Source organism: Rhodnius prolixus, unplaced genomic scaffold (assembly GCF_049639745.1).
Source record: "Rhodnius prolixus isolate KJV_2025 unplaced genomic scaffold, Rpr scaffold_4, whole genome shotgun sequence".
Taxonomy (NCBI): domain Eukaryota; kingdom Metazoa; phylum Arthropoda; class Insecta; order Hemiptera; family Reduviidae; genus Rhodnius; species Rhodnius prolixus.
The window spans coordinates 28,163,322-28,190,198 of record NW_027411614.1 but is presented as its reverse complement, the minus strand read 5'-3'; the positions used below and the strand labels follow the sequence as shown (position 1 = coordinate 28,190,198).

The 26,877-nt window shown below is 32.2% G+C and overlaps 1 protein-coding gene across 1 annotated transcript; it reads right to left on the bottom strand.

The window, feature by feature from the left end:
- Window positions 1–515: 515 nt before the first annotated feature.
- On the bottom strand, window positions 516–26,709 carry Nop60B (dyskerin pseudouridine synthase 1 Nop60B). Its single transcript, XM_074131629.1, has 13 exons — window positions 26,552–26,709; window positions 26,348–26,481; window positions 25,209–25,425; window positions 25,011–25,126; window positions 24,110–24,245; window positions 23,632–23,745; window positions 20,636–20,796; window positions 18,376–18,496; window positions 17,017–17,135; window positions 16,844–16,944; window positions 14,693–14,771; window positions 12,376–12,513; window positions 516–706 (listed from the first exon to the last, which is right to left on the bottom strand). Exons 1-13 carry the CDS (start codon window positions 26,553–26,555, stop codon window positions 641–643), a joined length of 1,506 nt encoding a protein of 501 aa, XP_073987730.1. The 5' UTR covers window positions 26,556–26,709; the 3' UTR covers window positions 516–640.
- Window positions 26,710–26,877: the final 168 nt, after the last annotated feature.

Below are 26,877 nucleotides of genomic sequence, written 5' to 3'. Positions count from 1 at the left end.
GGGCAGAAATCAGCTTACCCTGGTTACAGGCCCATTCATAGGGCATGGCAGGTTCAGGAAGCACCTGCACAAGGCGGGGCTTATTAATTAGCTAGGAACCGTTGTGCAGACTGTCAGGAAGAGGAGGAGACGGCCTCTCAGCTGTTGTTCGATTGTGTTGCAATCGAGAGACTGCGCTATGACATCTTTGGAACTTTTGAGTCCAAAGGAGATGGTAGCGCAGAAGGAACTGGTAGGGAAAGTCCTCAACCTTTTTAGAAAAGGAGGTTTCATTTACTAGACTTAAAGGGGAAGGCACAATAAGCCTCTCGTGGCTGCGGTGCCGTGGGGCATGGGTCCCGTTCCCTCTTTCAAAATCTAAAATCTAAATCTAGGATTGTATTGTTAGGAAACTTCAGGTGCACACGAAGCTTTGGATAGGGTTGATTGGGCACAAATCTTAAACACTGCTTAATTAAAAAAGATTAATGGATTGATTGTCTTAGTATCAAAATAGTTAAAACCCCCAAAAAGACTAAACTCAAAAGAAAATATTTATTTGTAAAATATAGTACATTTATTTAATGTTCATTAATGATTTTTTGTTTGTAACATTAAGAAAAATTAAAAAATAAAATATATATAATATATACATATACATTTATGATATAGTATTAACTTCTAGCATCTTGGATTTCTTTTTCTTCTTCTTTTTTTCTGTTTTAATCTGAAAAAAGTAAACTCAGATGAAAAGATGACGTAATAAACCCATTACTTTTTTTTAAAATATTAAGAATGCTTATTTTCCAATACTGATTATCTCCAGAATATTATAGCAAAATAAAAACTTTAAAATACACATAAAAAATCAAGGTGATTATAAAATTCACTATCTCGGAGCAAAGCTATTCGGTTCAATGGATATATAGGACAGATCATGCAATTAGTGCACTGCTGACCTGCGGACATTGTTCTCTCACTACAAACACTTTTATGGGCAATGAACAACAAGAAGCGCCTAGGAAGAGAGACCAATAGCTGAATTCGAACCCGAAATTGCAGCGTGAAAATCCAATGCGCTAACCACTGACGCATAATCCCTTCAGTCATTGGTGTATTAGGAAGCCCAACGTCGGATGGCAGAACTGCCGTGACTTACAAGCGGCGTAGATTTAAAAAAAAAAAAAAAAAAAAATGGCGGATTCCAACAAGAGATCAGCTGAAAATTTTCTTCGGATGTCAACCAACAATTTTCAAGAACTTCTGCAAAAAAGTGGCACCACTGTTCCAAAAAGAGGACACAGTGATGTGTTCCATATCACTTGGGGAAAGATTTGGTCAGCGCCACTTCCGCTAATCTCAGACACTTACTGGTCACTGTCTACACGCGTGTACTCTAGAAAAAAGCCGACACTGGTGGTAGGGGTGCAACTCGGTCTAGGAGACTGCTCTAGGAACCGTCCACATTGCGACTCCTGCTCTAGCTACTCTAAGTGTCCCCGTGTAGACCTACCTTTAGACGCTGACCGCAATATAATGGAATAAATGCTTTACTCTATAAATGAATTGTTGAAACTGCTTAGAAATTCCTGATTTTTCGTCTAAAATTTAATAAAAGTAAAAACTTGGTAATGTGTGTGCATGTATATACAAATAATTTGAACGTAATACGCGGGGTTAACTCATTCTAATCAGTTGTTTTGGGAAATAAAATTTTACCGAATGGATGAAGCGATTGCAATGCTATGTAAAACTAAATGTAGGATCCTTGTATACAGACGTAGTAGGATTGCAGCACCGATTTTAATCATATATGGCATATGGAATCTTAATGATCAAAATAAAAATACATAAGAATTGGAAACAAAAAAAAGACCTTTTAACAAAAGAAGAAAAAGATAATTTTTCAGCGGTAATTTTTTTTGGAGAGTTTCAACACAAAAGGCGTATTTTCTTAATGCCAAATGCTGCACTCTTCCGTTTTCCGTAAGAAAATAAAAAAATGTACGGTTGACAAAACAAAAACCCCTCTCTTTTCACTGCTTCTCTTATCACCTTCACATGGCAGGCTTCAATCAATAGTGTCAAGAACGTTTTTGCAAAACTATCATTGACTCCTACGGATTACGAGGGTCGTTTGAAAAGTCCGTGCAAAGTCAGAGAGATAGCACCACTGGCGCGTATCGAGGTTATGTTTAGTTAGTAGCATCTCTTGGAAGAACACACACCAAGTTTCAGCCAGATCGGTCTATTTCTTTGTGTTTGGCATTCGTTTGAATCGAGGAAGTCGAGTGATTTTCAAAAAATGGACGAAAAAGAATTTCCTGTGTTGATTAAACACTACTTTATGAAAGGCAAAACGCCTCAGGAGACTAAAGAGAAGCTTGATAAACATTATGGTGACACTGCACCTTCGATTAGAACAGTTTATAAATGGTTTCAAAATTTTCGGAGTGGCCATGTGGGCACAAGTGACGCTGAACGTTCTGGACGCCCTGTTGAGGTTACTACTCCAGAAATCATTGATAAAATCCATGATATGGTGATGGATGACAGAAGAGTGAAGGTGCGTGAGATTGCTAGTGCTGTGGGCATCTCGAATGAACGGGTACATAATATTTTGCATCAACATTTGGACATGACAAAGCTATCCGCAAGATGGGTACCGCGATTGCTCACGCTTGACCAAAAACGAAATCGTGTGAAGTGTTGCAAGGACGGTTTGCAGATGTTCCAGAAGAATCCGCAGGACTTTAAGCGTCGTTTCGTCACTGTGGATGAAACATGGATACATCACTACACTCCTGAGACCAAAGAACAATCTAAACAATGGGTTACCAAGGGGGAATCTGCGCCAAAAAAGGCGAAGACCGTTCCTTCGGCCGGAAAGATTATGGCGACTGTCTTTTGGGATTCGCAAGGAATAATCCTCATCGGCTATCTGGAAAAGGGTAAAACTATTACAGGTGCATATTATTCATCGTTATTGGACCGTTTGAAAACCGAGCTGCAAGAAAAACGCCCACGATTGGCCCACAAAAAAGTCCTTTTCCATCACGACAACGCACCAGCTCACACCTCAGCAGTTGTGGTCGCAAAATTAATGGAAATAGGGTTCCAACTCGTTTCACATCTCCCCTATTCTCCAGACTTGGCTCCCTCGGACTACTATTTGTTCCCCAATATGAAGAAATGGCTGGCGGGAAAAAGATTTTATTCAAACGAGGAGGCGATCGCAGAAACGAATGGCTATATTTCAGACTTGGACAAATCCTATTATTCGGAAGGGATCAACAAACTAGAGCAGCGTTGGACGAAGTGTATAAGCCTAAAAGGAGCAAAAAATTAAGTAGTTTTTATTTTTGCACGGACTTTTCAAACGACCCTCGTATTTTCCTTATCGTTAAATTAAGACGATTAAACTAAAGAAGTGAGTAATGTAGGGTCTGATCAGAGTTGGGCACTGATTAAAAAAAAATTAAATTCTAAATTTAATTGATTAAATTTATTTTTAATTTTAATCAGAATTTAATCGCAATCAAACTAATTTAATCAAACCAAAAAAATTATGATTAAATCTGAGAATTAAATTGAACTTTAATTTTAATCGCCGAATTAGTTCAATTTCAATCGTTAATCAAACTAATATAATCATCCACTTTTAAGGCTATTCAACCAATGGTTATGGTTCGAACCACGTTTTGGCGCGGCCATTTTTCTAAGCGTCTTCAATAAATACTTTTCGGTTAATTTTTGTAGACTTGGACTTCTTCACGCGTCTCTAGACCAGTGGTTCTTAACCGGTGTTCCGTGAATATTATGGCCGTTCTACATCTCACTCTGTGAACCACGTATTGGTATGGAATTTTTTTCTCTTATACACTTTGTTTTTTTCAATTATAAACTATAAATATTTTGTGCACAGATCTATAAATGTAGAAGATATAAAGGGTTGAAAATTTTTTGGGTCATGAAATTCTGTAAAATTATGGCTCTTCTATATCTCCCACTGTGAACCACGTATTGATATGGAATTTTGTTCTCTTATACACTTTATTTTTCTCAATTATAAACTATAGTTATTTTGTGCACAGATCTAAAAAGGTACAAGATTTAAAGAGTTGAAAAAATTTTGGGTCATGAAATTCTGTAAAATTATGGCCTTCTATATCACCCACTGTGAACCACGTATTGATATGGAATATTGTTCTCTTGTACACTTTGTTTTTCTCAATTATAAACTATAGTTATTTTGTGCACACATCTATAAATGTAGAAGATATAAAGGGTTGAAAATTTTTGGGTCATGAAATTCTGTAAAATTATGGCTCTTCTATATCTCCCACTGTGAACCACGTATTGATATGGAATTTTGTTCTCTTATACACTTTGTTTTTCTCAATTATAAACTATAGTTATTTTGTGCACACATCTATAAATGTAGAAGATATAAAGGGTTGAAAATTTTTTGGGTCATGAAATTCTGTAAAATTATGGCCGTTCTGTATCTCCCACTGTGAACCACGTATACGTATGAAATTTTGTTCTCTTGTACACTTTGTTTTACTCAATTATAAACTATAGATATTTTGTGCACAGATCTATAAATGTAGAAGATATAAAGGAATGAAAATTTTTTGGGTCATGAAATTCTGTAAAATTATGGCCGTTCTATATCTCCCACTGTGAACCACGTATTGATATGGAATATTGTTCTCTTGTACACTTTGTTTTTCTCAATTATAAACTATAGTTATTTTGTGCACAGATCTATAAATGTAGAAGATATAAAGGGTTAAAAAAAATTTGGGTCATGAAATTCTGTAAAATTATGGCCGTTCTACATCTCACTCTGTGAACCATGTATTGGTATGGAATTTTTTTCTCTTATACACTTTGTTTTTTTCAATTATAAACTACAGTTATTTTGTGCACAGATCTATAAATGTAGAAGATATAAAAGATTGAAAATTTTTTGGGTCATGAAATTCTGTAAAATTATGGCCGTTCTGTATCTCCCACTGTGAACCACGTATTGGTATGGAATTTTCTTCTCTTATACACTTTGTTTTTCTCACTTATAAACTAGAGTTATTTTGTGCACAGATCTATAAATGTAGAAGATATAAAGGGTTGAAAATTTTTTGGGTCATGAAATTCTGTAAAATTATGGCTCTTCTATATCTCCCACAGTAAACCACGTATTGATATGGAATTTTGTTCTCTTGTACACTTTGTTTTTCTCAATTATAAACTATAGTTATTTTGTGCACAGATCTATAAATGTAGAAGATATAAAGGGTTGAAAATTTTTTGGGTCATGAAATTCTGTAAAATTATGGCCTTCTATATCTCCTACTGTGAACCACGTATTGATATGGAATTTTTTTTCTCTCAAACACTTTGTTTTTCTCAATTAAAAACTATAGTTATTTTGTGCACAGATCTATAAATGTAGAAGATATAAAGGGTTGTAAATTTTTTGGGTCATGAAATTCTGTAAAATTATGGCCGTTCTACATCTCACTCTGTGAACAACGTATTGATATGGAATTTTGTTCTCTTATACACTTTGTTTTTCTCAATTATAAACTATAGTTATTTTGTGCACACATCTATAAATGTAGAAGATATAAAGGGTTGAAAATTTTTTGGGTCATGAAATTCTGTAAAATTATGGCCGTTCTGTATCTCCCACTGTGAACCACGTATACGTATGAAATTTTGTTCTCTTGTACACTTTGTTTTACTCAATTATAAACTATAGATATTTTGTGCACAGATCTATAAATGTAGAAGATATAAAGGAATGAAAATTTTTTGGGTCATGAAATTCTGTAAAATTATGGCCGTTCTATATCTCCCACTGTGAACCACGTATTGATATGGAATATTGTTCTCTTGTACACTTTGTTTTTCTCAATTATAAACTATAGTTATTTTGTGCACAGATCTATAAATGTAGAAGATATAAAGGGTTAAAAAAAATTTGGGTCATGAAATTCTGTAAAATTATGGCCGTTCTACATCTCACTCTGTGAACCATGTATTGGTATGGAATTTTTTTCTCTTATACACTTTGTTTTTTTCAATTATAAACTACAGTTATTTTGTGCACAGATCTATAAATGTAGAAGATATAAAAGATTGAAAATTTTTTGGGTCATGAAATTCTGTAAAATTATGGCCGTTCTGTATCTCCCACTGTGAACCACGTATTGGTATGGAATTTTCTTCTCTTATACACTTTGTTTTTCTCACTTATAAACTAGAGTTATTTTGTGCACAGATCTATAAATGTAGAAGATATAAAGGGTTGAAAATTTTTTGGGTCATGAAATTCTGTAAAATTATGGCTCTTCTATATCTCCCACAGTAAACCACGTATTGATATGGAATTTTGTTCTCTTGTACACTTTGTTTTTCTCAATTATAAACTATAGTTATTTTGTGCACAGATCTATAAATGTAGAAGATATAAAAGGTTGAAAATTTTTTGGGTCATGAAATTCTGTAAAATTATGGCCTTCTATATCTCCTACTGTGAACCACGTATTGATATGGAATTTTTTTTCTCTCAAACACTTTGTTTTTCTCAATTAAAAACTATAGTTATTTTGTGCACAGATCTATAAATGTAGAAGATATAAAGGGTTGTAAATTTTTTGGGTCATGAAATTCTGTAAAATTATGGCCGTTCTACATCTCACTCTGTGAACCACGTATTGGTATGGAATTTTTTTCTCTTATACACTTTGTTTTTCTCAATTATAAACTATAGTTATTTTGTGCACAGATCTATAAATGTAGAAGATATAAAGGGTTAAAAAAAATTTGGGTCATGAAATTCTGTAAAATTATGGCCGTTCTACATCTCACTCTGTGAACCACGTATTGGTATGGAATTTTTTTCTCTTATACGCTTTGTTTTTTTCAATTATAAACTACAGTTATTTTGTGCACAGATCTATAAATGTAGAAGATATAAAAGATTGAAAATTTTTTGGGTCATGAAATTCTGTAAAATTATGGCCGTTCTGTATCTCCCACTGTGAACCACGTATTGGTATGGAATTTTCTTCTCTTATACACTTTGTTTTTCTCACTTATAAACTATAGTAATTTTGTGCACAGATCTATAAATGTAGAAGATATAAAGGGTTGAAAATTTTTTGGGTCATGAAATTCTGTAAAATTATGGCTCTTCTATATCTCCCACAGTGAACCACGTATTGATATGGAATTTTGTTCTCTTGTACACTTTGTTTTTCTCAATTATAAACTATAGTTATTTTGTGCACAGATCTATAAATGTAGAAGATATAAAGGGTTGAAAATTTTTTGGGTCATGAAATTCTGTAAAATTATGGCCGTTCTACATCTCACTCTGTGAACCACGTATTGGTATGGAATTTTTTTCTCTTATACACTTTGTTTTTTTCAATTATAAACTATAGTTATTTTGTGCACAGATCTATAAATGTAGAAGATATAAAGGGTTGAAAATTTTTTGGGTCATGAAATTCTGTAAAATTATGGCTCTTCTATATCTCCCACTGTGAACCACGAATTGATATGGAATTTTGTTCTTTTATACACTTTGTTTTTCTCAATTATAAACTATAGTTATTTTGTGCACAGATCTAAAAAGGTACAAGATTTAAAGAGTTGAAAAAATTTTTGGTCATGAAATTCTGTAAAATTATGGCCTTCTATATCACCCACTGTGAACCACGTATTGATATGGAATATTGTTCTCTTGTACACTTTGTTTTTCTCAATTATAAACTATAGTTATTTTGTGCACAGATCTATAAATGTAGAAGATATAAAGGGTTGAAAATTTTTTGGGTCATGAAATTCTGTAAAATTATGGCCGTTCTACATCTCACTCTGTGAACCACGTATTGGTATGGAATTTTGTTCTCTTGTACACTTTGTTTTTCACAATTATAAACTATAGTTATTTTGTGCACAGATCTATAAATGTAGAAGATATAAAGGGTTGAAAATTTTTTGGGTCATGAAATTCTTTAAAATTATAGCCTTTCTATATCTCCCACTGTGAACCACGTATTGATATGGAATTTTTTTCTCTTATACACTTTGTTTTTCTCAATTATAAACTATAGTTATTTTGTGCACAGATCTAAAAAGGTACAAAATATAAAGTGTTGAAAAATTTTTGGGTCATGAAATTCTGTAAAATTATGGCCGTTCTGTATCTCCCACTGTGAACCACGTATTGGTATGGAATTTTCTTCTCTTATACACTTTGTTTTTCTCACTTATAAACTATAGTTATTTTGTGCACAGATCTATAAATGTAGAAGATATAAAGGGTTGAAAATTTTTTGGGTCATGAAATTCTGTAAAATTATGGCTCTTCTATATCTCCCACAGTGAACCACGTATTGATATGGAATTTTGTTCTCTTGTACACTTTGTTTTTCTCAATTATAAACTATAGTTATTTTGTGCACAGATCTATAAATGTAGAAGATATAAAGGGTTGAAAATTTTTTGGGTCATGAAATTCTGTAAAATTATGGCCTTCTATATCTCCTACTGTGAACCACGTATTGATATGGAATTTTTTTTCTCTCAAACACTTTGTTTTTCTCAATTAAAAACTATAGTTATTTTGTGCACAGATCTATAAATGTAGAAGATATAAAGGGTTGAAAATTTTTTGGGTCATGAAATTCTGTAAAATTATGGCTCTTCTATATCTCCCACTGTGAACCACGTATTGATATGGAATTTTGTTCTTTTATACACTTTGTTTTTCTCAATTATAAACTATAGTTATTTTGTGCACAGATCTAAAAAGGTACAAGATTTAAAGAGTTGAAAAAATTTTGGGTCATGAAATTCTGTAAAATTATGGCCTTCTATATCACCCACTGTGAACCACGTATTGATATGGAATATTGTTCTCTTGTACACTTTGTTTTTCTCAATTATAATCTATAGTTATTTTGTGCATACATCTATAAATGTAGAAGATATAAAGGGTTGAAAATTTTTTGGGTCATGAAATTCTGTAAAATTATGGCCGTTCTATATCTCCCACTGTGAACCACGTATTGATATGGAATATTGTTCTCTTGTACACTTTGTTTTTCTCAATTATAAACTATAGTTATTTTGTGCACAGATCTAAAAAGGTACAAGATATAAAGGGTTGAAAATTTTTTGGGTCATGAAATTCTGTAAAATTATGGCCGTTCTGTATCTCCCACTGTGAACCACGTATACGTATGAAATTTTGTTCTCTTGTACACTTTGTTTTTCTCAATTATAAACTATAGTTATTTTGTGCACAGATCTATAAATGTAGAAGATATAAAGGGTTGAAAATTTTTTGGGTCATGAAATTCTGTAAAATTATGGCCGTTCTACATCTCACTCTGTGAACCACGTATTGGTATGGAATTTTGTTCTCTTATACACTTTGTTTTTTTCAATTATAAACTATAGTTATTTTGTGCACAGATCTAAAAAGATAGAAGATATAAAGTGTTGAAAATTTTTTGGGTCATGAAATTCTTTAAAATTATGGCCGTTCTATATCTCCCAATATGAACCACGTATTCGTATGAAATTTTGTTCTCTTGTACACTTTGTTTTTCTCAATTATAAACTATAGTTATTTTGTGCACAGATCTATAAATGTAGAAGATATAAAGGGTTGAAAATTTTTTGGGTCATGAAATTCTGTAAAATTATGGCCGTTCTATATCTCCCACTGTGAACCACGTATTGATATGGAATATTGTTCTCTTGTACACTTTGTTTTTCTCAATTATAAACTATAGTTATTTTGTGCACAGATCTATAAATGTAGAAGATATAAAGGGTTAAAAAAAATTTGGGTCATGAAATTCTGTAAAATTATGGCCGTTCTACATCTCACTCTGTGAACAACGTATTGGTATGGAATTTTTTTCTCTTATACACTTTGTTTTTTTCAATTATAAACTATCGTTATTTTGTGCACAGATCTAAAAAGATAGAAGATATAAAGTGTTGAAAATTTTTTGGGTCATGAAATTCTTTAAAATTATGGCCGTTCTATATCTCCCACTGTGAACCACGTATTCGTATGAAATTTTGTTCTCTTGTACACTTTGTTTTTCTCAATTATAAACTATAGTTATTTTGTGCACAGATCTATAAATGTAGAAGATATAAAGGGTTGAAAATTTTTTGGGTCACGAAATTCTTTAAAATTATGGCCTTTCTATATCTCCCACTGTGAACCACGTATTCGTAAGAAATTTTGTTCTCTTGTACACTTTGTTTTTCTCAATTATAAACTATAGTTATTTTGTGCACAGATCTATAAATGTAGAAGATATAAAGGGTTGAAAATTTTTTTGGTCATGAAATTCTTTAAAATTATGGCCCTCTATATCTCCCACTGTGAACCACGTATTGATATGGAATTTTTTTCTCTTATACATTTTGTTTTTCTTAATCATAAGCTATAGTTATTTTGTGCACAGATGTATAATTTTAGAAGATATAAAGCAGTGGTTTTTAACCGGTGTTCCGCGAAATTGCAATTTTAAATGTATTGAAATTTAGAAACTTAGGAAAGATACGAAAACAAAAAATTGTTCCTTTTTTTTAATTTGAATTTAATTTTAATCTTAATTTTTAGTAATGATTAAAAATTTTAATTGATTAAATTCCGATTAAATTAAAAGTGAATTTAATTTTAATCAACTAATTTTGGCCGATTAATTTTTTTAATTTTAATCATGATTAAAATTAAATTTCGGTTTAATTCAATTGTTTTTTAATTGATTAAATTTTTGCCCAACTCTGTATCTGATTCAATCATTCAGAATGATTTTCAGAAATTATAAGTCACATTTAGTGAAGAAAATAAGGGAAATAATGACCGTTGTTATTTTTTTTATATAGTTAACAGTAGGTAACTAATTGTTAAAAAAATAAAAATTCGTAGAAAGGGAATCAAACTAACCTCTTTGACAAAATACAGGGTGTATACGGAGGAGTGGTCGAAACTTCGAGAGGTGATTCAGCAGCTCAAATGCAACAAAAAATATTCTCTTCTCTTTGGCCCGATTCTCAATAGTGTCCAAGATATTTGCATTTTTAACTTTTCCGACCATACTTGCGTTTTTCACCATAAAAACGGCCGTAACTTTTCTATCCTTTATCCTACAACAAATCTCCTTATTCCAAACGAAAGAGCATTAAATTTCCTATAAATTTGCTCAATACCAAACCCCAAAACGTTTCTTATAACAATTAAATTTTTACTTTAATTCTAAAAAATTCGTTCTCGATGATTTTTGTTAAAATTTTCAACTGCATTTTTTCAATGGTTAATGAATCAAGGAATCACATAATTTCAGAAAAAGTTGCGCATTTATTGAGCTTCAAGATCATATGGATTTTTTTTTTTATTATTATTTCTAGAAAATTCAAAACTAATCAATTTTTGGAGAATGAACAAAAAGAAAATTACCATTTTATTTTAGAATTATTATTAATTAACTTTGTTGGAAAAAACCTCCATTATGTCGTTAAAATAAGTTGCACAAACAATTGCAGTCAAGAAACTAAAAATTTGCCACAATTCTTTCCCACTTCTCTGCTTGAATAGTTCGAACGATTTTTGTAGCAATTTTAGCTAGGCACCTCCCTATTGTATTTTTTTACTACTGCGTTTTATTGCTACTTTATTTTTCACTTCCGTTTTATTAAATAATGATTGTTAAAAACTAAAATGGTTACTTTTCTTTTTGTTCCTTCTCCAAAAATTGACATTTGAGTGAAAAGTCGGTTATGCAAAATTCCAGTTTTCTGCATTTACACCCCTCGGTTCGGGGTAGGGTTTTATTAAAAACCAAAAAAATCCATATGGTCTTGAAGCTCAATAAATGCGCAACTTTTCCTGAAATTATGTGACTACTTGATTAATTAATCATTGAAAAAATACAGTTGAAAATTTTAACCAAAATCATCGAGAACGAATTTTTTAGACATTAAAGTAAAAATTTCATTGTAATAAGAAACGTTTTGGGGCTTGGTATTGAGCAAATTTATAGGAAATTTAATACACTTTCGTTTAGAATAAGCAGATTTGTTGTAGGATAAAGGATAGAAAAGTTACGGCCGTTTTTATGGTGAAAAACGCGAATATCGACGGAAAAGTTAAAAATGCAAATATCTTGGACACTATTGAGAATCGAGCCAAAGTGAATAGAATATTTTTTGTTGCATTTGAGCTGCTGAATCACCTCTCGAAGTTTCGACCACTCCTCCGCATACACCCTGTATAGTTTTGCTTACACGACTCAGTGGAGTTAGTGTATTGATACAAAACGAATAAAATTTTCTAATAAAAGTAAATACCTCTAACACACTAGAGTCGATCACTGAAACGTTAGGATCAATTTCCATTTCTTCTACTTTTTTTTTCTTCTTTTTCTTCTTTTTCTCTACACTGTCTGGCCATTCTCTGGTAGGTGACTGTTCTTCTGAGAGTTTCCTCTGAACAATTTGAAAAAAAAAAGAAGAGTATTCATTATTGGTAAAAGTACCTTGAAAATTCTACAATTTGAAGGTGCAAAACCTCATAAGCGATTTTTTCGATTATTACAATGCCAATTGATAAATTTTATCCAACTATTCTGAAGTATAGTTATTTAACTTGATGTCCCGGTTATATGAATTAGTAGGCAATATTTTCTTTCATTAATGAAAGAACCCTTAACTTGTATTACCAGGAAAAAATTAAAAAATTTATCATGATCTTAATATTTTCTCTTCTCATTAGTAAGAAATAAGAAAAAAAAAAAAAATCCAGAGTGAAAACAACCTAAGAGAAAAGCATCAGAATGAAATGTACCTGCTACTACAACAGCACCTCCTGTTCCAGATAAGAGCGAGCACCCAGAACTTTTTGCAAGGAGTGGAAATGACAAAACGAGTTTCTTAAGCCGTTTATGATAATATGTTGGCAAAATAATTTAGGCACATGATATTTTTAAGTTATAAAATAAAAATTAGTGATTGAAAATCATTTAAAATTAAGTAACCACCATTGTGAACGTATGACTGTAAGGTACCGGACTATCAAGCCAAATTAAAACTGTCCGGTAGTTCAAGGCAATGTGAGAATGCCTGGTCATTGGAACACATCCGGTCTAGATGCACAGGCATTTAAGAAGGGTTCCTCATTGTTATTTAGTTCTTATTTATTCTGACGAAATGAAATGAAGGGCAGTTTGAGAGTTCAGCTTTTTAAAAAAGTAAAATTCATGTATTCAAGCTTTAACCAAGAGTTCCTCTCCAAAGAAGTCAAACCTAGCAGGCAAGACAAGATGGGTGTATTTCAACTGGAAAATGCAACTACAAATTCCATAAGTCATGGACGCATGGGCGACTGGATAACCCTCACGTAATCTAATCTAAACTTAAAACCAATTTAATGAATGCAGACTACAGAGGCATATGTTTCTTCTACACTACATAATCATGGAAGAATTGAGCCATCTAATCTTGTCTCAAAGCTGTATTTTTTTTTTTTAACAAAAAGTTTAAATCAACAATCAATCTTTATTCCACTGGTTCTACACATATAATTTTATCACACGAAGAAAATGTATTGTAATTTTAGAATTAAATCTATGTTCCAAAAAAAGAAAATTAATTTTTTTGAGGGGAAATAAAAAAACAGAAGAAGAAAGTGAGAGCTTGTTTATAAGAAGAAGACAGTCCTAGATCAAATGAACATGACTACCAACTGTTTCAATAGTTACTCGGAGTTTTATTGAATCTGCCCTAAAAAACATACTATAAGAGACGCAAATTGTTAGTTATGTCGTCTTTATTATTTTTTCTTTTCGCGAGTATCGTGTCAAATTATAACAAAAAAAATAATAATAATGCTCGCCTTTCTTCTCAGAAGCAATGTAATTCCAAAAGGCTTTAATCCTGTCTGACTTGGATTGAATAAGACTTGGGATTTTGGTCATCTAAATTGAGTTACAAACCCTGGTTGTGTGGAAACTAATTCCCTTGTTTAATCTTGAATCTGAACAGACCTCAATTCTTTATCTGGCAATATGTTTGATCCTCAAAGAATTCAGATTGAAATCCTTCATTAATTTCATCCTAATTCATAAACGTCGTGTCTAATAATAGGATTTGACTGAGTAGGACTTTATCTTTAATAGATAATAATACAAGATGAGTTTACTCTACAATAATTGCTGTACGCCAAAAGAAATTTGTCATAAGACAATTAAACTACCAATTTTTAGTTGTTTATTTACTATTTTTCGTATACACTTGTTTTTTATTCTATTTAAATTCCTAATGTTTGTCAAATAATTGCTATTCTTAAATTTTGATAAATATAAAAATATTTACTTTCTCATTGTTTACTTTTTAGTTGTTAATAAAACGTATTCATTCATTCACCTTAAGAACATTAAATTAAAAGTTCCTGCGTTTTTTTAATTTGATCGTGTAGCAAATAACAAATGGACTGATTCCTATATCTTTATTTTACGTTTGAGTGTTCTCAAAACATGTATTTGGAGAAAACTTCTAGTAGAAATTTGAGCTCATTAAGAGGCGACATAAAAAATAAATACTATATAGATTTTAATTCAAACCAGAAAAAGAAGAATTAAGTATTGTATATAGAAATTTGTATAATTACCTTCCTTTCTGAAGGTGCTTCTTCAGTTTCTTCAATTTTTACTTTTCTATGAGGTGTACTTGTACTACTTTTTGGCTCACTAAAATTCAATAAAAAGAAAAATTAATGTATAAAAGCAAAAAAGAAATTGACACTATTGAAACTCACAAATTCAATTCAGTATTAAGAACATTCCATTCAACATTAAGTATGGTAAATTATCCATTCTACAATCACTCTTTAAAAAAAATTTTCCCACCTTTCAGTATGAAATTATTTACCTTGCTTAAATAAAACTTACGAATGAACGACTTAAAATTAAGGATATTCTTTATCTAAACATTTGGAAGGATACAATTTGCAATTCTCTGAACAGATTAGTCAGTGGAATAAATACGAATTCTTCGACGGTACTTTCGGCAGAGATAAACGAGAAGATTTAAAGAAGACAAAATTGCATTCACCAAAAACAAGAAAAAAACTCATAGCAAAACGAGCAGTTACTTCATTTCTGCAATCATTACATAATTCTAACTTCAACATATACGAGGTGTGTTCAAAAAGTAACGGGAATTTTTAAATTTCGCGGGTTTGGAGAGTCTGATTGTAAATTTTTTTTTTTTTATTATGTTGGTACACATGCCCCTGAAGTACGATAAAATTTTCAGTAATATTCATTGTTTACTTCTTAAGTGGCAGCCGTTAAGGTTAGACGTGTTTTTCGAGCTTGGCGATTTTTGTTTGTTAAAAAAAATGGATCAAAGAATTTGTATTAAATTTTGCGCAAAAAATGAAATAAAGTGTGTGAAATGTTAATAAAGGCATATGGTGAGTCTGCTATGAGTAAAACAAGGATTTACGAGTGGTATAAGCGTTTCCAAGATGGCCGCGAAAACGTTGAAGATGACGAACGACCTGGACGTCCAAGCACATCAACAACCGATGAAAACGTGAAAAAAGTGAAAGAAATGGTTATGAACGATCGCCGAATCACAATCAGAGAAGTCGCTGATGATGTTGCCATATCAATTGGCTCATGCCATGAAATTTTTTCGGATGTTTTGGGTATGAAACGTGTGGCAGCAAAATTTGTTCCAAAATTGTTGAATTTCGAACAAAAACAGCGGAGAATGGAAGTTGCTCAAGAGTCACTCAATGAAGTCGACAACGATGCGGATCTACTGAAACGTGTTATAACAGGTGACGAAACATGGGTTTACGGATATGATGTCGAAACTAAGGCTCAATCGTCCCAGTGGAGGCATTCTGGATCGCCAAGACCGAAAAAGGCTCGACAAGTGCGGTCGAATGTGAAGGTTATGCTCACTGTGTTCTTCGATTTTAATGGCATAGTGCATCATGAATTCTTGCCACAAGGTCAAACAATCAATAAGGAGTACTACCTACAAGTTCAACGCCGTTTGCGTGAAGCAATCCGAAAAAAACGCCCGGATTTGTGGCAAAACAATTCATGGATTTTGCACCACGATAATGCACCTGCTCACACTTCATTGCTTGTTCGTGAATTTTTGGCCAAAAACAAAACTTTAACGATGCCCCAGCCTCCATATTCGCCAGACATGGCTCCATGTGACTTTTTTCTATTTCCAAACATAAAGAGAACATTAAAAGGCCGTCGTTTTACAAGCAAAGATGACATTAAAAGCGAATCGCTGAAAGCTATCACAAAGATCGAGTTTCAGAAGTGTTTCGAGGATTGGAAAAAGCGCTGGCACAAGTGTATTGTATGCGAAGGGGACTACTTTGAAGGCGACAATATTAATGTAGATGAATAAATAAATATTTTTTTCAAAAAACGAAAATTCCCGTTACTTTTTGAACACACCTCGTAAAACTAAAGTTAAAACTGACCATCAAAACCAAACAGAATTCTCTCTTCTGTAGAATCGCTAATTAACTTAAGGCCCATTGAGATATTCTACGGCATGATTTTCAACAAACTAGATTAAATTAAAGATAATATTCTCAAGGAAAAAATTAAGATAATTACTTAAATTTTTAATCCTGCACTCTATCAGTTGTAAACGTCCAGATACTTTTCTATTAAGGAGGGTCTAAACATTTATATCCGATTAACTTAATTTTTACAAAACTAAATGTGAAAATTCCTAAATTAAACTCCGTTAAAACTTATTTTATATCTTAATATACCTAAGATGTTCATAATTTAACCATTCTGCGGGTGTTCTGTCATTTGGTTTGCCGTATTTATCTAAAAGCCCTTCTTTGATCAGTTTTTTTTTCATTGTTGCCTAAAAAAAAAAAAAAAAAAAAAATTAGCAATAGAACTAAACAATATATTAAAATAAAGTCATATAAATTACCTTTTTTCCAAGACCCCATTTCCTTGGATATGTATCTCTATCCATGATGACTCTTTTGATCTTTGCCACAAGACCGTGATCACAACTTGCAATGGTAGATGTAGTCATCATTGCTATAGCTAAAATTAAAGAAATAATTATTATAATTATAACAGTTACTGATATTTTTTTTAATAATAATCGTGTCCATATACTGCAGCAAACTGGCATTCTACCGGACTGACCAACTACCCCCTCCTCCATAAGTGCCCTTAATCGATTAAAGAAACATTTTTTTATTGTTATTTTTTCATCAAATGGTTCTGGATTTGATGTTTCCGATCAAAAATATTCTTATGGTACGTGAATTCCTTTCATAATGCCGACGCTGTTTTGGCCCCTCTTTTTTTTTACAATTAATAAGCAATTTCTGCATCAATTTTTAAAATAACCACTATTCATGGTATATCTTTCGAAAGGTGATTGTATGTAGATGTTTTTCATGAGTAGTGCACGTTCTTAACATATATAGAATTTTTGAGAAAAATGAAGTCAAAGTTTATGGAAAAAATTAGAAACTTGCTATTTCTTATTTTTGGGCCTCGAAGTGAAATACTTAATATTATTATTTTGAAATATAAATTAGCTTATTTAAAAGGAAATTTAACCTTCTTTCTAATGAGCTTTAATAGTTTGAGAAATATAGACAACTGCTTGCTAAAAAGTAGTAGTACCTTGAAAAAACATAAAATTAAAAATATCTATAAAAAGGAGCCGAAGCGAGCCATAGTTTATGTAGAATTTTTTGTTGCAAATGATGCCCAGAATCGCCTCCCTAAGTAACGGTAGTCTCATGCTGAACACCCTATATGAAAGATAAAGTCATTACTTCCATAATATTTGTTTCCGTTTTTCTTTCTCTGGGTCCATAACCTGATGAATTTGGTTGATAAATCAAGTTAGAAAACGCAGGTTGGGAGTATGTAAAGATATACTTAAAGTAATAGTTAAAAGAATCCTAATACACACAAAAATAGAAAGAACTGAAAATTCCAAAGAAAGTATACAAGTTCAGAAAGTTAAACAAAATACAGTTTACTAGTCTTTCCATAACACCAATACAACCGACCCGAAACGGAGAGCGAACGAGTCTGATGTCCGTCAGTACAAATAATAGTGGAGAGGGTATGGTCTTGTAATCTTTTATGGAAACATTTTTTCTAAGTTAGAGGTTCTTCAACTTTACGCTTTTTCGTGCAGTTTTTGACGATCAACACAACTGTCCTACCGGATAATTACTTTAGTTCAGCACTTACATATTACGCAAATAATATACGAATATTATGTCCAGTTTAATGTAAAGCATTTTAGCAAAGTTACCTAAACAAATGGCTTCTCCTTTTGTTGTCATTATTACAATTTCTTCATTTAGTTCAATACCATCTTCATATTTTAAAACTCCAGGTAACATTATTTTGGCGCCATAACAAACAGCATTCACCTGATTTATAAAGTAATATTTCATAAATACTATTAAACAGCCAACATTTTAAAAAAGATCTATTGTTTCACTCAGTTTTATTGAAAGAACTGATCGAAGTCAGTTAAGTTGAGCAAGGATGCTAGCAATGGAGAATTTATAGGATTGTACAATAAAGGTGTTACCGAATAAAATTCGGGTAACAAAATTTAGTTATAATTTTAATTTTAAATAATTTAATCTATAAAGCAAATGCATGCCTAGCAAAAGCAATACGTAGTTTTTATGCACAAAACAATAGAATAGAGTGAAGGTGTACTTCGGTCTGCTGACGAAGGGGAAAAAAAGCAGAGCGGCGCATAGTTAAGAGGTGTGAGGGTCAGTGAGCGCTGGAGCTCGGTGCGAGGCACATGGTCACTTTTTCCTGCGGCTATGCCGGATTTGGACCTCTAATTTTCCTGGTTGGGAAATTAGGGAAGTTCTGGAAAGGAGAGGGCCAGGAGGACGGTGCCGGAAAAGCTCTGGACCAGCGTCGGGGGGATCCCGAAGAAAGAAGACAGCGGTCACCTCCGTAAATATCACTCTATGAAGTACACCAAAAAGAACAACAACCAGGCCTGGGGTAAGTCCCGTTTTGATTCAAACTGTTTCCCGGAGAAGCGTCTGCTGACAGGCTCTGTTTGGATAATCAAAGAACTTTACCTTTTCTTTTAGTAGTTACTAGTTTTACTATTTCGATTCTTTCTTTTGTTGCATGTAATTAATTTTTCTTTGTGGTATTAAGGTTTTCATTATAAAAAATGTTTCTAGTATTTTTGTGTTAACATTCAGCTTTTATATAAGTCCTAGTTTTTTTTGTCTGTGTAAGGAAGTTTCCGTAATTAAGGTAATTAGCGTAACGTTCAAACTTGAACAAGTAGACTAGGTTGCATTTGCCATTATTCCTGTTTCTTTGTGCTTAATAGTTTTTAATATACGCATTATATACTCCTACTTGCCTTTTCTTTGATTTTCTTCCTGCTCCCCTTCCCCCGTAGGTTTCGCCGTTTACTACGGAAGTTCATGTTAAAACGGCGTGGCGCCCAAACATAACGTAGGTATATATATATTTCCAATTTTTATACACTTAATTTTATTTATTTATCTCTGGTGCCTACACCTCGGCCCACCTGTCTCCACTGAACCTACGCCGGGGTAGCGGAAGTTTAGCGTAACAAAGGTTCTAGTTTAAGAGCCAAATGTTATAATTGCAAAATTCAACGATGAAAATGTGGCAAATCAATAAATTTACAAATCCGAAATTACTAAATAAATTATTTACAACACTGAAATAATAAAATTAATACCTATCGTCTATCCTATACAAGAAATGGAGGAGAGAGAAGTAACCTAAAAGATACTAAACAATTTGTGTGTTAGAAGAACAGTGAAGGAACGGCGGGCAGCTGCAGAAGGCACAGAAGAAATTCAAAAATGATGTACGAAGAAGTCAAATACGTGTATCCTACGATATTAAGATCGAAATTGGGTTTTCGCCAGAAAAATAAGAAATTAAGTAAGTACTTATCAGTGTATTATGTATGAAATTATGAGGCCCCATTAACAGGAATTTTTTTGGCGAAATTAAGAAAAAAAGTAAAAATACGAATAAAATGTTTAGAGTGACATAGACCTATACACAAACGTACGCTCGATCACATAATAAGCTGTTTTGTTTTCCCCTTAGTATAGAATATAATTTAATAAATTTGTTGTAAGAAACTATGTCTGGAGGTTATAGTTCTTAACTGGCACTCCACTGTGTATATATGTACGTATTTTATACGTGAAATAAAAAAATTTTATCTTATCGATCACATATACACACAAACATTTAATGTGTAGGTGTGTACGTGCGATTCAAACACACACACACAAAAAGAAAAGCATGAGGACTCAAGATCAGTTTGGGTACTAACTTTTTCTCAACTCAAACTAATATCTTCACTAGAAATGCGAATTTCTGACCTTTGATTTCCATTTTAGACTTTAGAAACCCAGGAGTAATTTTAAGAAAATCTCGAAAACAATAAAACCCGAATAGTAAATTCGTCCTTTATCTTAAAAACACACATATTTTATCTTTCTATCAGAGAAAATAGCAATATTATAAGAACTTACAGCACTGTCCTTCATCACTATTCTCTTGTACCCCACTAATAATCCTTCTAATGGTCTTATGACTCTTCTTAAGTAGGATTCATCTCTGTGATTGTCATACAACCATTGCGCATCGTGTACATCATGCATGGTGACAAGACCTTGTTCTTCTGATTGGATACCTGCAAAAAAAAGTATCGTTTAATTTTTTGTGAGATATATATAAAATACATATATATACATAGAGCTTAAGGCAATATCGAATATAAATCTCAACACAAAAAGTTGACTCCTAGATTAAGATGAGTATTAGTTAAAAATGTATTTTTTTCCTTACAGGAGTAATGAGGGTAATGGAGACGTCAGCCCACTTGGTTGGGGAACTCTTCATAATTAAAAGCCTGATTGTTTAGCAACATTGCAAAATACTACATGACTGGAGCCCAATAAGTGTAGACGCACAAATAGTCGTAGCAATGGGTGTACAACTCAGATCGCAAGCAAGCGACAAATTATTTGATTAGTAATTACAATTATCAGCCACTTGCAACAAGTTACGTAAGGACTTCCATGGCATGGGCTGACAACGATTGCTTGAAGCTTTTTAAGAAAGAACAGATCGAAGAGATGAAATGGCACTTCTCGATTTGAGTATCGTCAAAAGAAATTAAATTTCCATTAAATGTACGGCACATAAATAGCAAATATGTAAACAGTTCCAGATTTGTTTCTGAGGACTTTTCCGCACTAGAATAGAAGAAAAATTCGTCCTTTACTAAGGAGCCTTACTCGAACTCATAAGTCTAAACATATTGACAAACCTTAGGGGTGCTTCAACTTAGAAAGTGCCACAACAAAGCTGGGACTTTATGGCATAAGCTACTATCTCCCATGAAATCTAAACTAGACACAATTAGACTACAAAATATGTTTAAAATGCAGACTTCGGACAGTTTCTTGTTTATATACAACTGTACGAGCGTTAAACTACTTAATCTTGACTTGGACCTGGAATTTTCACACACACACTCACACAAGTTAATGTTATGCGTTATACGTTCTACGTTGTTACGTTATATTACATTTTCTACAGTTCATTACTAGAAAACTTGAATTTTTTGCAATATTTTTTGAGAAAATTCGATCTTTAAAAACTTCTCTGTTGTGTATATAATATGTATAAATTGTTTTATGTAAATTGGCTTTCCCTTTCAGACATCCAAGGAAGTGTGACTAATCACAAAATATCACTTAAGGATTAATCATCATGTACGGGCCAATTTATACGTGTAACTGTTTACTGTTAGGTTGTTTTCATCTGTTCGCTCTTTAATTTAACTGCTAGGTGCTCGATACAATACAATATATCCCTCAACTAAAATAACTATACATAACTGAAAGTGCTTAGAAAAAGATTCACCAATTATATACAATATTATCTATTTTAATTTTAATGTAAAGAAATAATTGATAAATATTAGATTTGACCAGAAGGGATCATTTATCGAATATTCTTAGTCTACTACTTCAAAAATAAATTTTCAAATATGCCGCCTCGTGGTAACTATTTCAAGGTGGCACTCATTTGGAAAAGCATCTTTTTATCACCGCGCGTAATAAACTACTATTGCTACCTTCAGTTTCACATCTAGAAATAAGCAATTGCATATTCTGTTTTTTGTACTTAATTTATTTTAGTTTAAATGGCACTTGGGAATTTTCTCTTTTGAAACTTCAGTCGTTACTCTTGACTTACTTTGTTACTGTCTTTTTGGCATATTTTCACCATTTTAGGATTGGCTTTTCCTTTCAGACATCCAAGGAAGTGAGATTGATCACAAAATATCACTTAAGGATTAGTCATCATGAAGGGCCAATTAATACGTGTTTTTCTACTAAATGCTAGCTGTTGTATATTACAAAATATATCCCAATTAAAAAGTTATATATAACAGAAACTGCTTACAAAAAGATTCACCTACATGTTTTGTACATTGTAACGAAGTAACTTTGGCGCCATCTTTCGAAAGAAGATAGAACCTCTAGTTCTCCGCCAACGGTCTTTTAATAATTTTGTGTTTAAAGATGTGTATTTTTATATATTCTCACTTTTTAGTAAAGACTATTTAATAAAAATAAACCTCTAGTTCGCTAGGGAGCCACTAGGAAGAGCTATCATAGGAGGAGGTCTAGAAGGAACCAGTAAGATCTGGCCTGCTTAGAATATACTGCGAGCTTCAAGCAGATTCCAGAACTTTCTACAGAAATATAAATAGCAAAAGAGCGGCTCCAGACAGTCCAGTCCAGTGGAGTCCAGTCAAATAGTCGATTCAGGTCTGATAGCAGTCTTTATTTTGGATTTATGTTGAAGTGTTAAACAGTAAACTGTTGTAACTTTAGAATTACATCAGTAAATAGTGGTGTTGTTAGTAAATGTTATACAGTACTGTGTAACAAATGAGGTTTGTTACAAGTTTAGCGTGTTTTATCAAAAACGAATCTACTTATTAATTGGTGGCAGTTACTACTTGCAGTTTTTAAAATAAAATAGAGAAAGAATTTTACAATATTTTAATTTTTAAACAAAAAATTATTGATTCATTTTAAAATTGTGTAAACATCTGCCTAATGCACAATGATTGTACATTCAATGTTCTAATTTTTTTTTCGAGTTTATTAAATTAATGTCTACCAATGGCTAATTTGCGTTGTAAAATAAGGGGGGGGGGAATTCTGCTATAAATTTCTACAATAACACGAATGAAATGATCACATTAACTGACCATCTCTTGCTTATTTAAGATTAGTCATGAAGAGAAGGGACAACTAAATAAGTTGTATCAACCATTAGGCAGAAATGCATTGTAACTCCATGTACTATCAGAATAGACCATTAATCAATATACTAATAACAACTGCTTAATGTTACATTCAACCAAAATTAAACTAAATGCTTTTTACAATCCAACAAACTACAAAACTAAATGGCATTAAATGATAAATGTTAACTGACTCACCTGAGCGGTTTCTTCTAAGTTCAACCATTTGTCCTCCAACACCTAGTAGTAATCCTAAATGGACGCAATACGTCCTTACATATGTTCCTGCTTCACATTTAAGCCAAACTATACCTAAAATACAAGATAAAAAATCGTCAAAAATTTACCAAAAAAAAAACTGAAATGAGATTGTTAATTTCTAAGAGACCTATTGGTTAAGAATACTAGACACCTCCCTAACTAATATAGCATAAATGATCATGTTTCAAAATCATTTGAAAAACTATATTGGAAACTTAAAATTAATGTAATGTTTTAAGAATATTTAATGACATAACTTATAGGCTACATAAACAAAAATAGCACAAAAGTGAAATATGGGAGTTTTTCTATTTAGATGGTCATAGTTAAATCAATGAAGGGAAATAAATACGCTTATTTCCTAACTAATCAAAAAAAGTCTTAAAATAAATGGTTTTAAGCAAAAAAATATTACCCATATTTTTTTCTTTATCGAATTCAATCAATTTGGAATCATAAATTGTTCGAACTCGAAGTTGTCTCTTAACAGCTGATATAAGTGGAGGTCGCTGAAATTGGGCTGATTTTAAGAACTCCATTTTCTTCAAAATCTAGAAAAAAAAAAAGAGTTGTGAACATTTAAGAGCCCCTCACTTACTACACATATTAGGGTTCAAACTTGTACATTCTCTTCAAACTCAAATTTCAACACATATTTCATTGTTGTAGGACCAAATTGCACCAAAATAACGATGTAGTGTGCCTTTTCATGACAGCCGTAACCGAATTTTCTTTCAACATTTATTCGAAGCAAAAGCTACAGAGTAACTTGAGTGATGAATATAACAAAGTTTAAAGATTTTCTGTATGAAGTTTTTCTAAAAAACGATTTTTGGGAAATCATAACAGTTAACATTCTCTCTGTAACTTTCGGTTGAGAGATTTTGACTGTAACGGTCAGGGCCCAAGAAAAGGAACTAAATGAAATATAAAAAACTTAAATGTGAAACAGAAACATTTTTTTTTTAAATTCTTTTATTTGAGAGTAATTTAGAGTCAGGAAAGGCTTTGGTTCCAAAACGGAGAATCTACAAATAGTATCTATACGTTCGAGAATATTGGAGTTAAGAGCTTTCAACATTCAAACGTATGGTTTTTCAGCCGTTGTAGTAGACCGTTCTTATTAACGAACAGGGCATCATGTCCGAAAAGAAATTGGGTCAACCAACTATCTAGCTTGGATACAGCCAACTTACGACCACAACGTATGAGTGCTAGAAAGATGGCGTAAATAGTTTCAGTGTACCATCGAAAAACTAACCAACTCCTTATTCAAACTAATTCTAAACTTTATAATAGTACATTATGCTACTTACAGAATCTATATTTTCTACGGGTTCATGTAGCTTAAATACAGCTATGTATTCTTTACCAGCTGACTGCTGTGATTTAGCTAAACGAGTAGCTCTTTCAATACAGACAATTAAACATCCTAAAAACAAACAATTTCTTGTTTATATTTGAACGGAGAAAACGACAAACTATTTTGATTTATGTTAAATGCAAAAACAAACCTGTTACTGAAGGATCAAGAGTTCCAGAATGGCCTGTTTTCTCCACTCGTAAAATTCTTTTTATCCAGGCAACTACCTCATGTGAACTTGGATTCGAAGGTTTATCTAAATTTATGTAACCTGCCCTTATATAATCAGTAATTGTTCTTTGAAGAGGTGACGAACCATAAGCCAGTGGTGTAAAATGATTGGTCTTTGTATAAAGTTGTGTGTAATTCTAAAAAAAAAAAAGCATTATTTTTACACTGTATTGGCTGTATTAAACCTAGAATGAATTTCATTATAGAAGAAAATTAAAATAGACAAGAGGCATTCTACTTAATTTTTCTATTTAACTTTTGGTCAACTTTCGTTTAATTTAAAAGATCTGAACAGAAACTAAATGATATAATAAAATTTGATACAGGACCTAAAACGTAGCTTAATATGAAATTAGTGGAGGTCGATTTAACAATGCTTTGCACATAAAAACTTAATTTGATTTAATAAATAAAGGTTTCTTTATTCATAAGGAATACAGCAGGTCAACAAACAATTAATAGTTCTCTTTTAATTAACTCTATCCTCATTCCCGTTCCTTGGTACTGTAGATAGTAAAAATTAATAGAGTATAAACAAATAGACCTAAAAAATCCATTATGCCTTCCTAAAATGGAAAGTTTATGCCTAGAATGTTAGCGGCATGTTTTAAATGTACTAGACTTCAATAAGATTTATGTTTGTAATGAAACGCTAAAGCTTATGCCTGTGAATACGCTAAACCCAAGTGCTTGTACACACTAACATCGTAAGCAAACTCTGTTTGCATTGTGTGGATTTTCAGAATGTCGGTTTACGAGTTTTTCCAGTTGTTAGGTTACAATACCTGTAAGAACGACAAATTCCCTGATATTGAGGGTGTACCAAGTCCCTCTAGGTTGTTCATTACTATTAAAATAAAATCTTTAAAACTGAGATTGAAAATAGGTGCCTACAAAAAAAAAAAAAAATCGTGGGGCTTTTCTCTATTCGCAATTGGAACAGTTAAATAAACGAGATATTTTACCATAATTGTGAAAAACTATTTTGCTGACCATCAACAAACGCGCACTTAATTAACTGTAATTTAAAAAAGAAATTACACTGTCTTATAAACTTACTTTCATTAAAAGTGGCCAATTAGAACTGTGTAATTCAGGTTCTTCTGAGGATGGTTTAATATGAAATTCTCCTTCTTCTTGAAAATCACCTAAACTCATCACCTTTTTTGACTTCTTTTTACCCGTAACTTCACCTAGAATACAACATTTATAAATCGGAGGAAAACTAATTATTGCATTTGTTATAAATGAAAAATTCCATACCCATTCTTCTAGTTAACAATTATATTTGAATAATAATTAATATCTTAAAACCAACATCAACATCCACGTGCTACCGCCATTCATCGTTAACCAAACAAAAATGCCGCATGTGGTCCCTGTGTTGAAGTGTAGGACTGTACGCTAAACACCGCCAGGTAAATCCACACGCCTATTTCAGAGACTTTTAGCATTTTTTAAAATGTTCGAAAAAGTATATTTCACATTATGTAAATTTATTAAATTCATAAATTTAACCTTTGTAAAAGAATTTAGTAATAATTGATCAGTTAATATGAAAACCAATAATATCAACACTGTTTTTAACC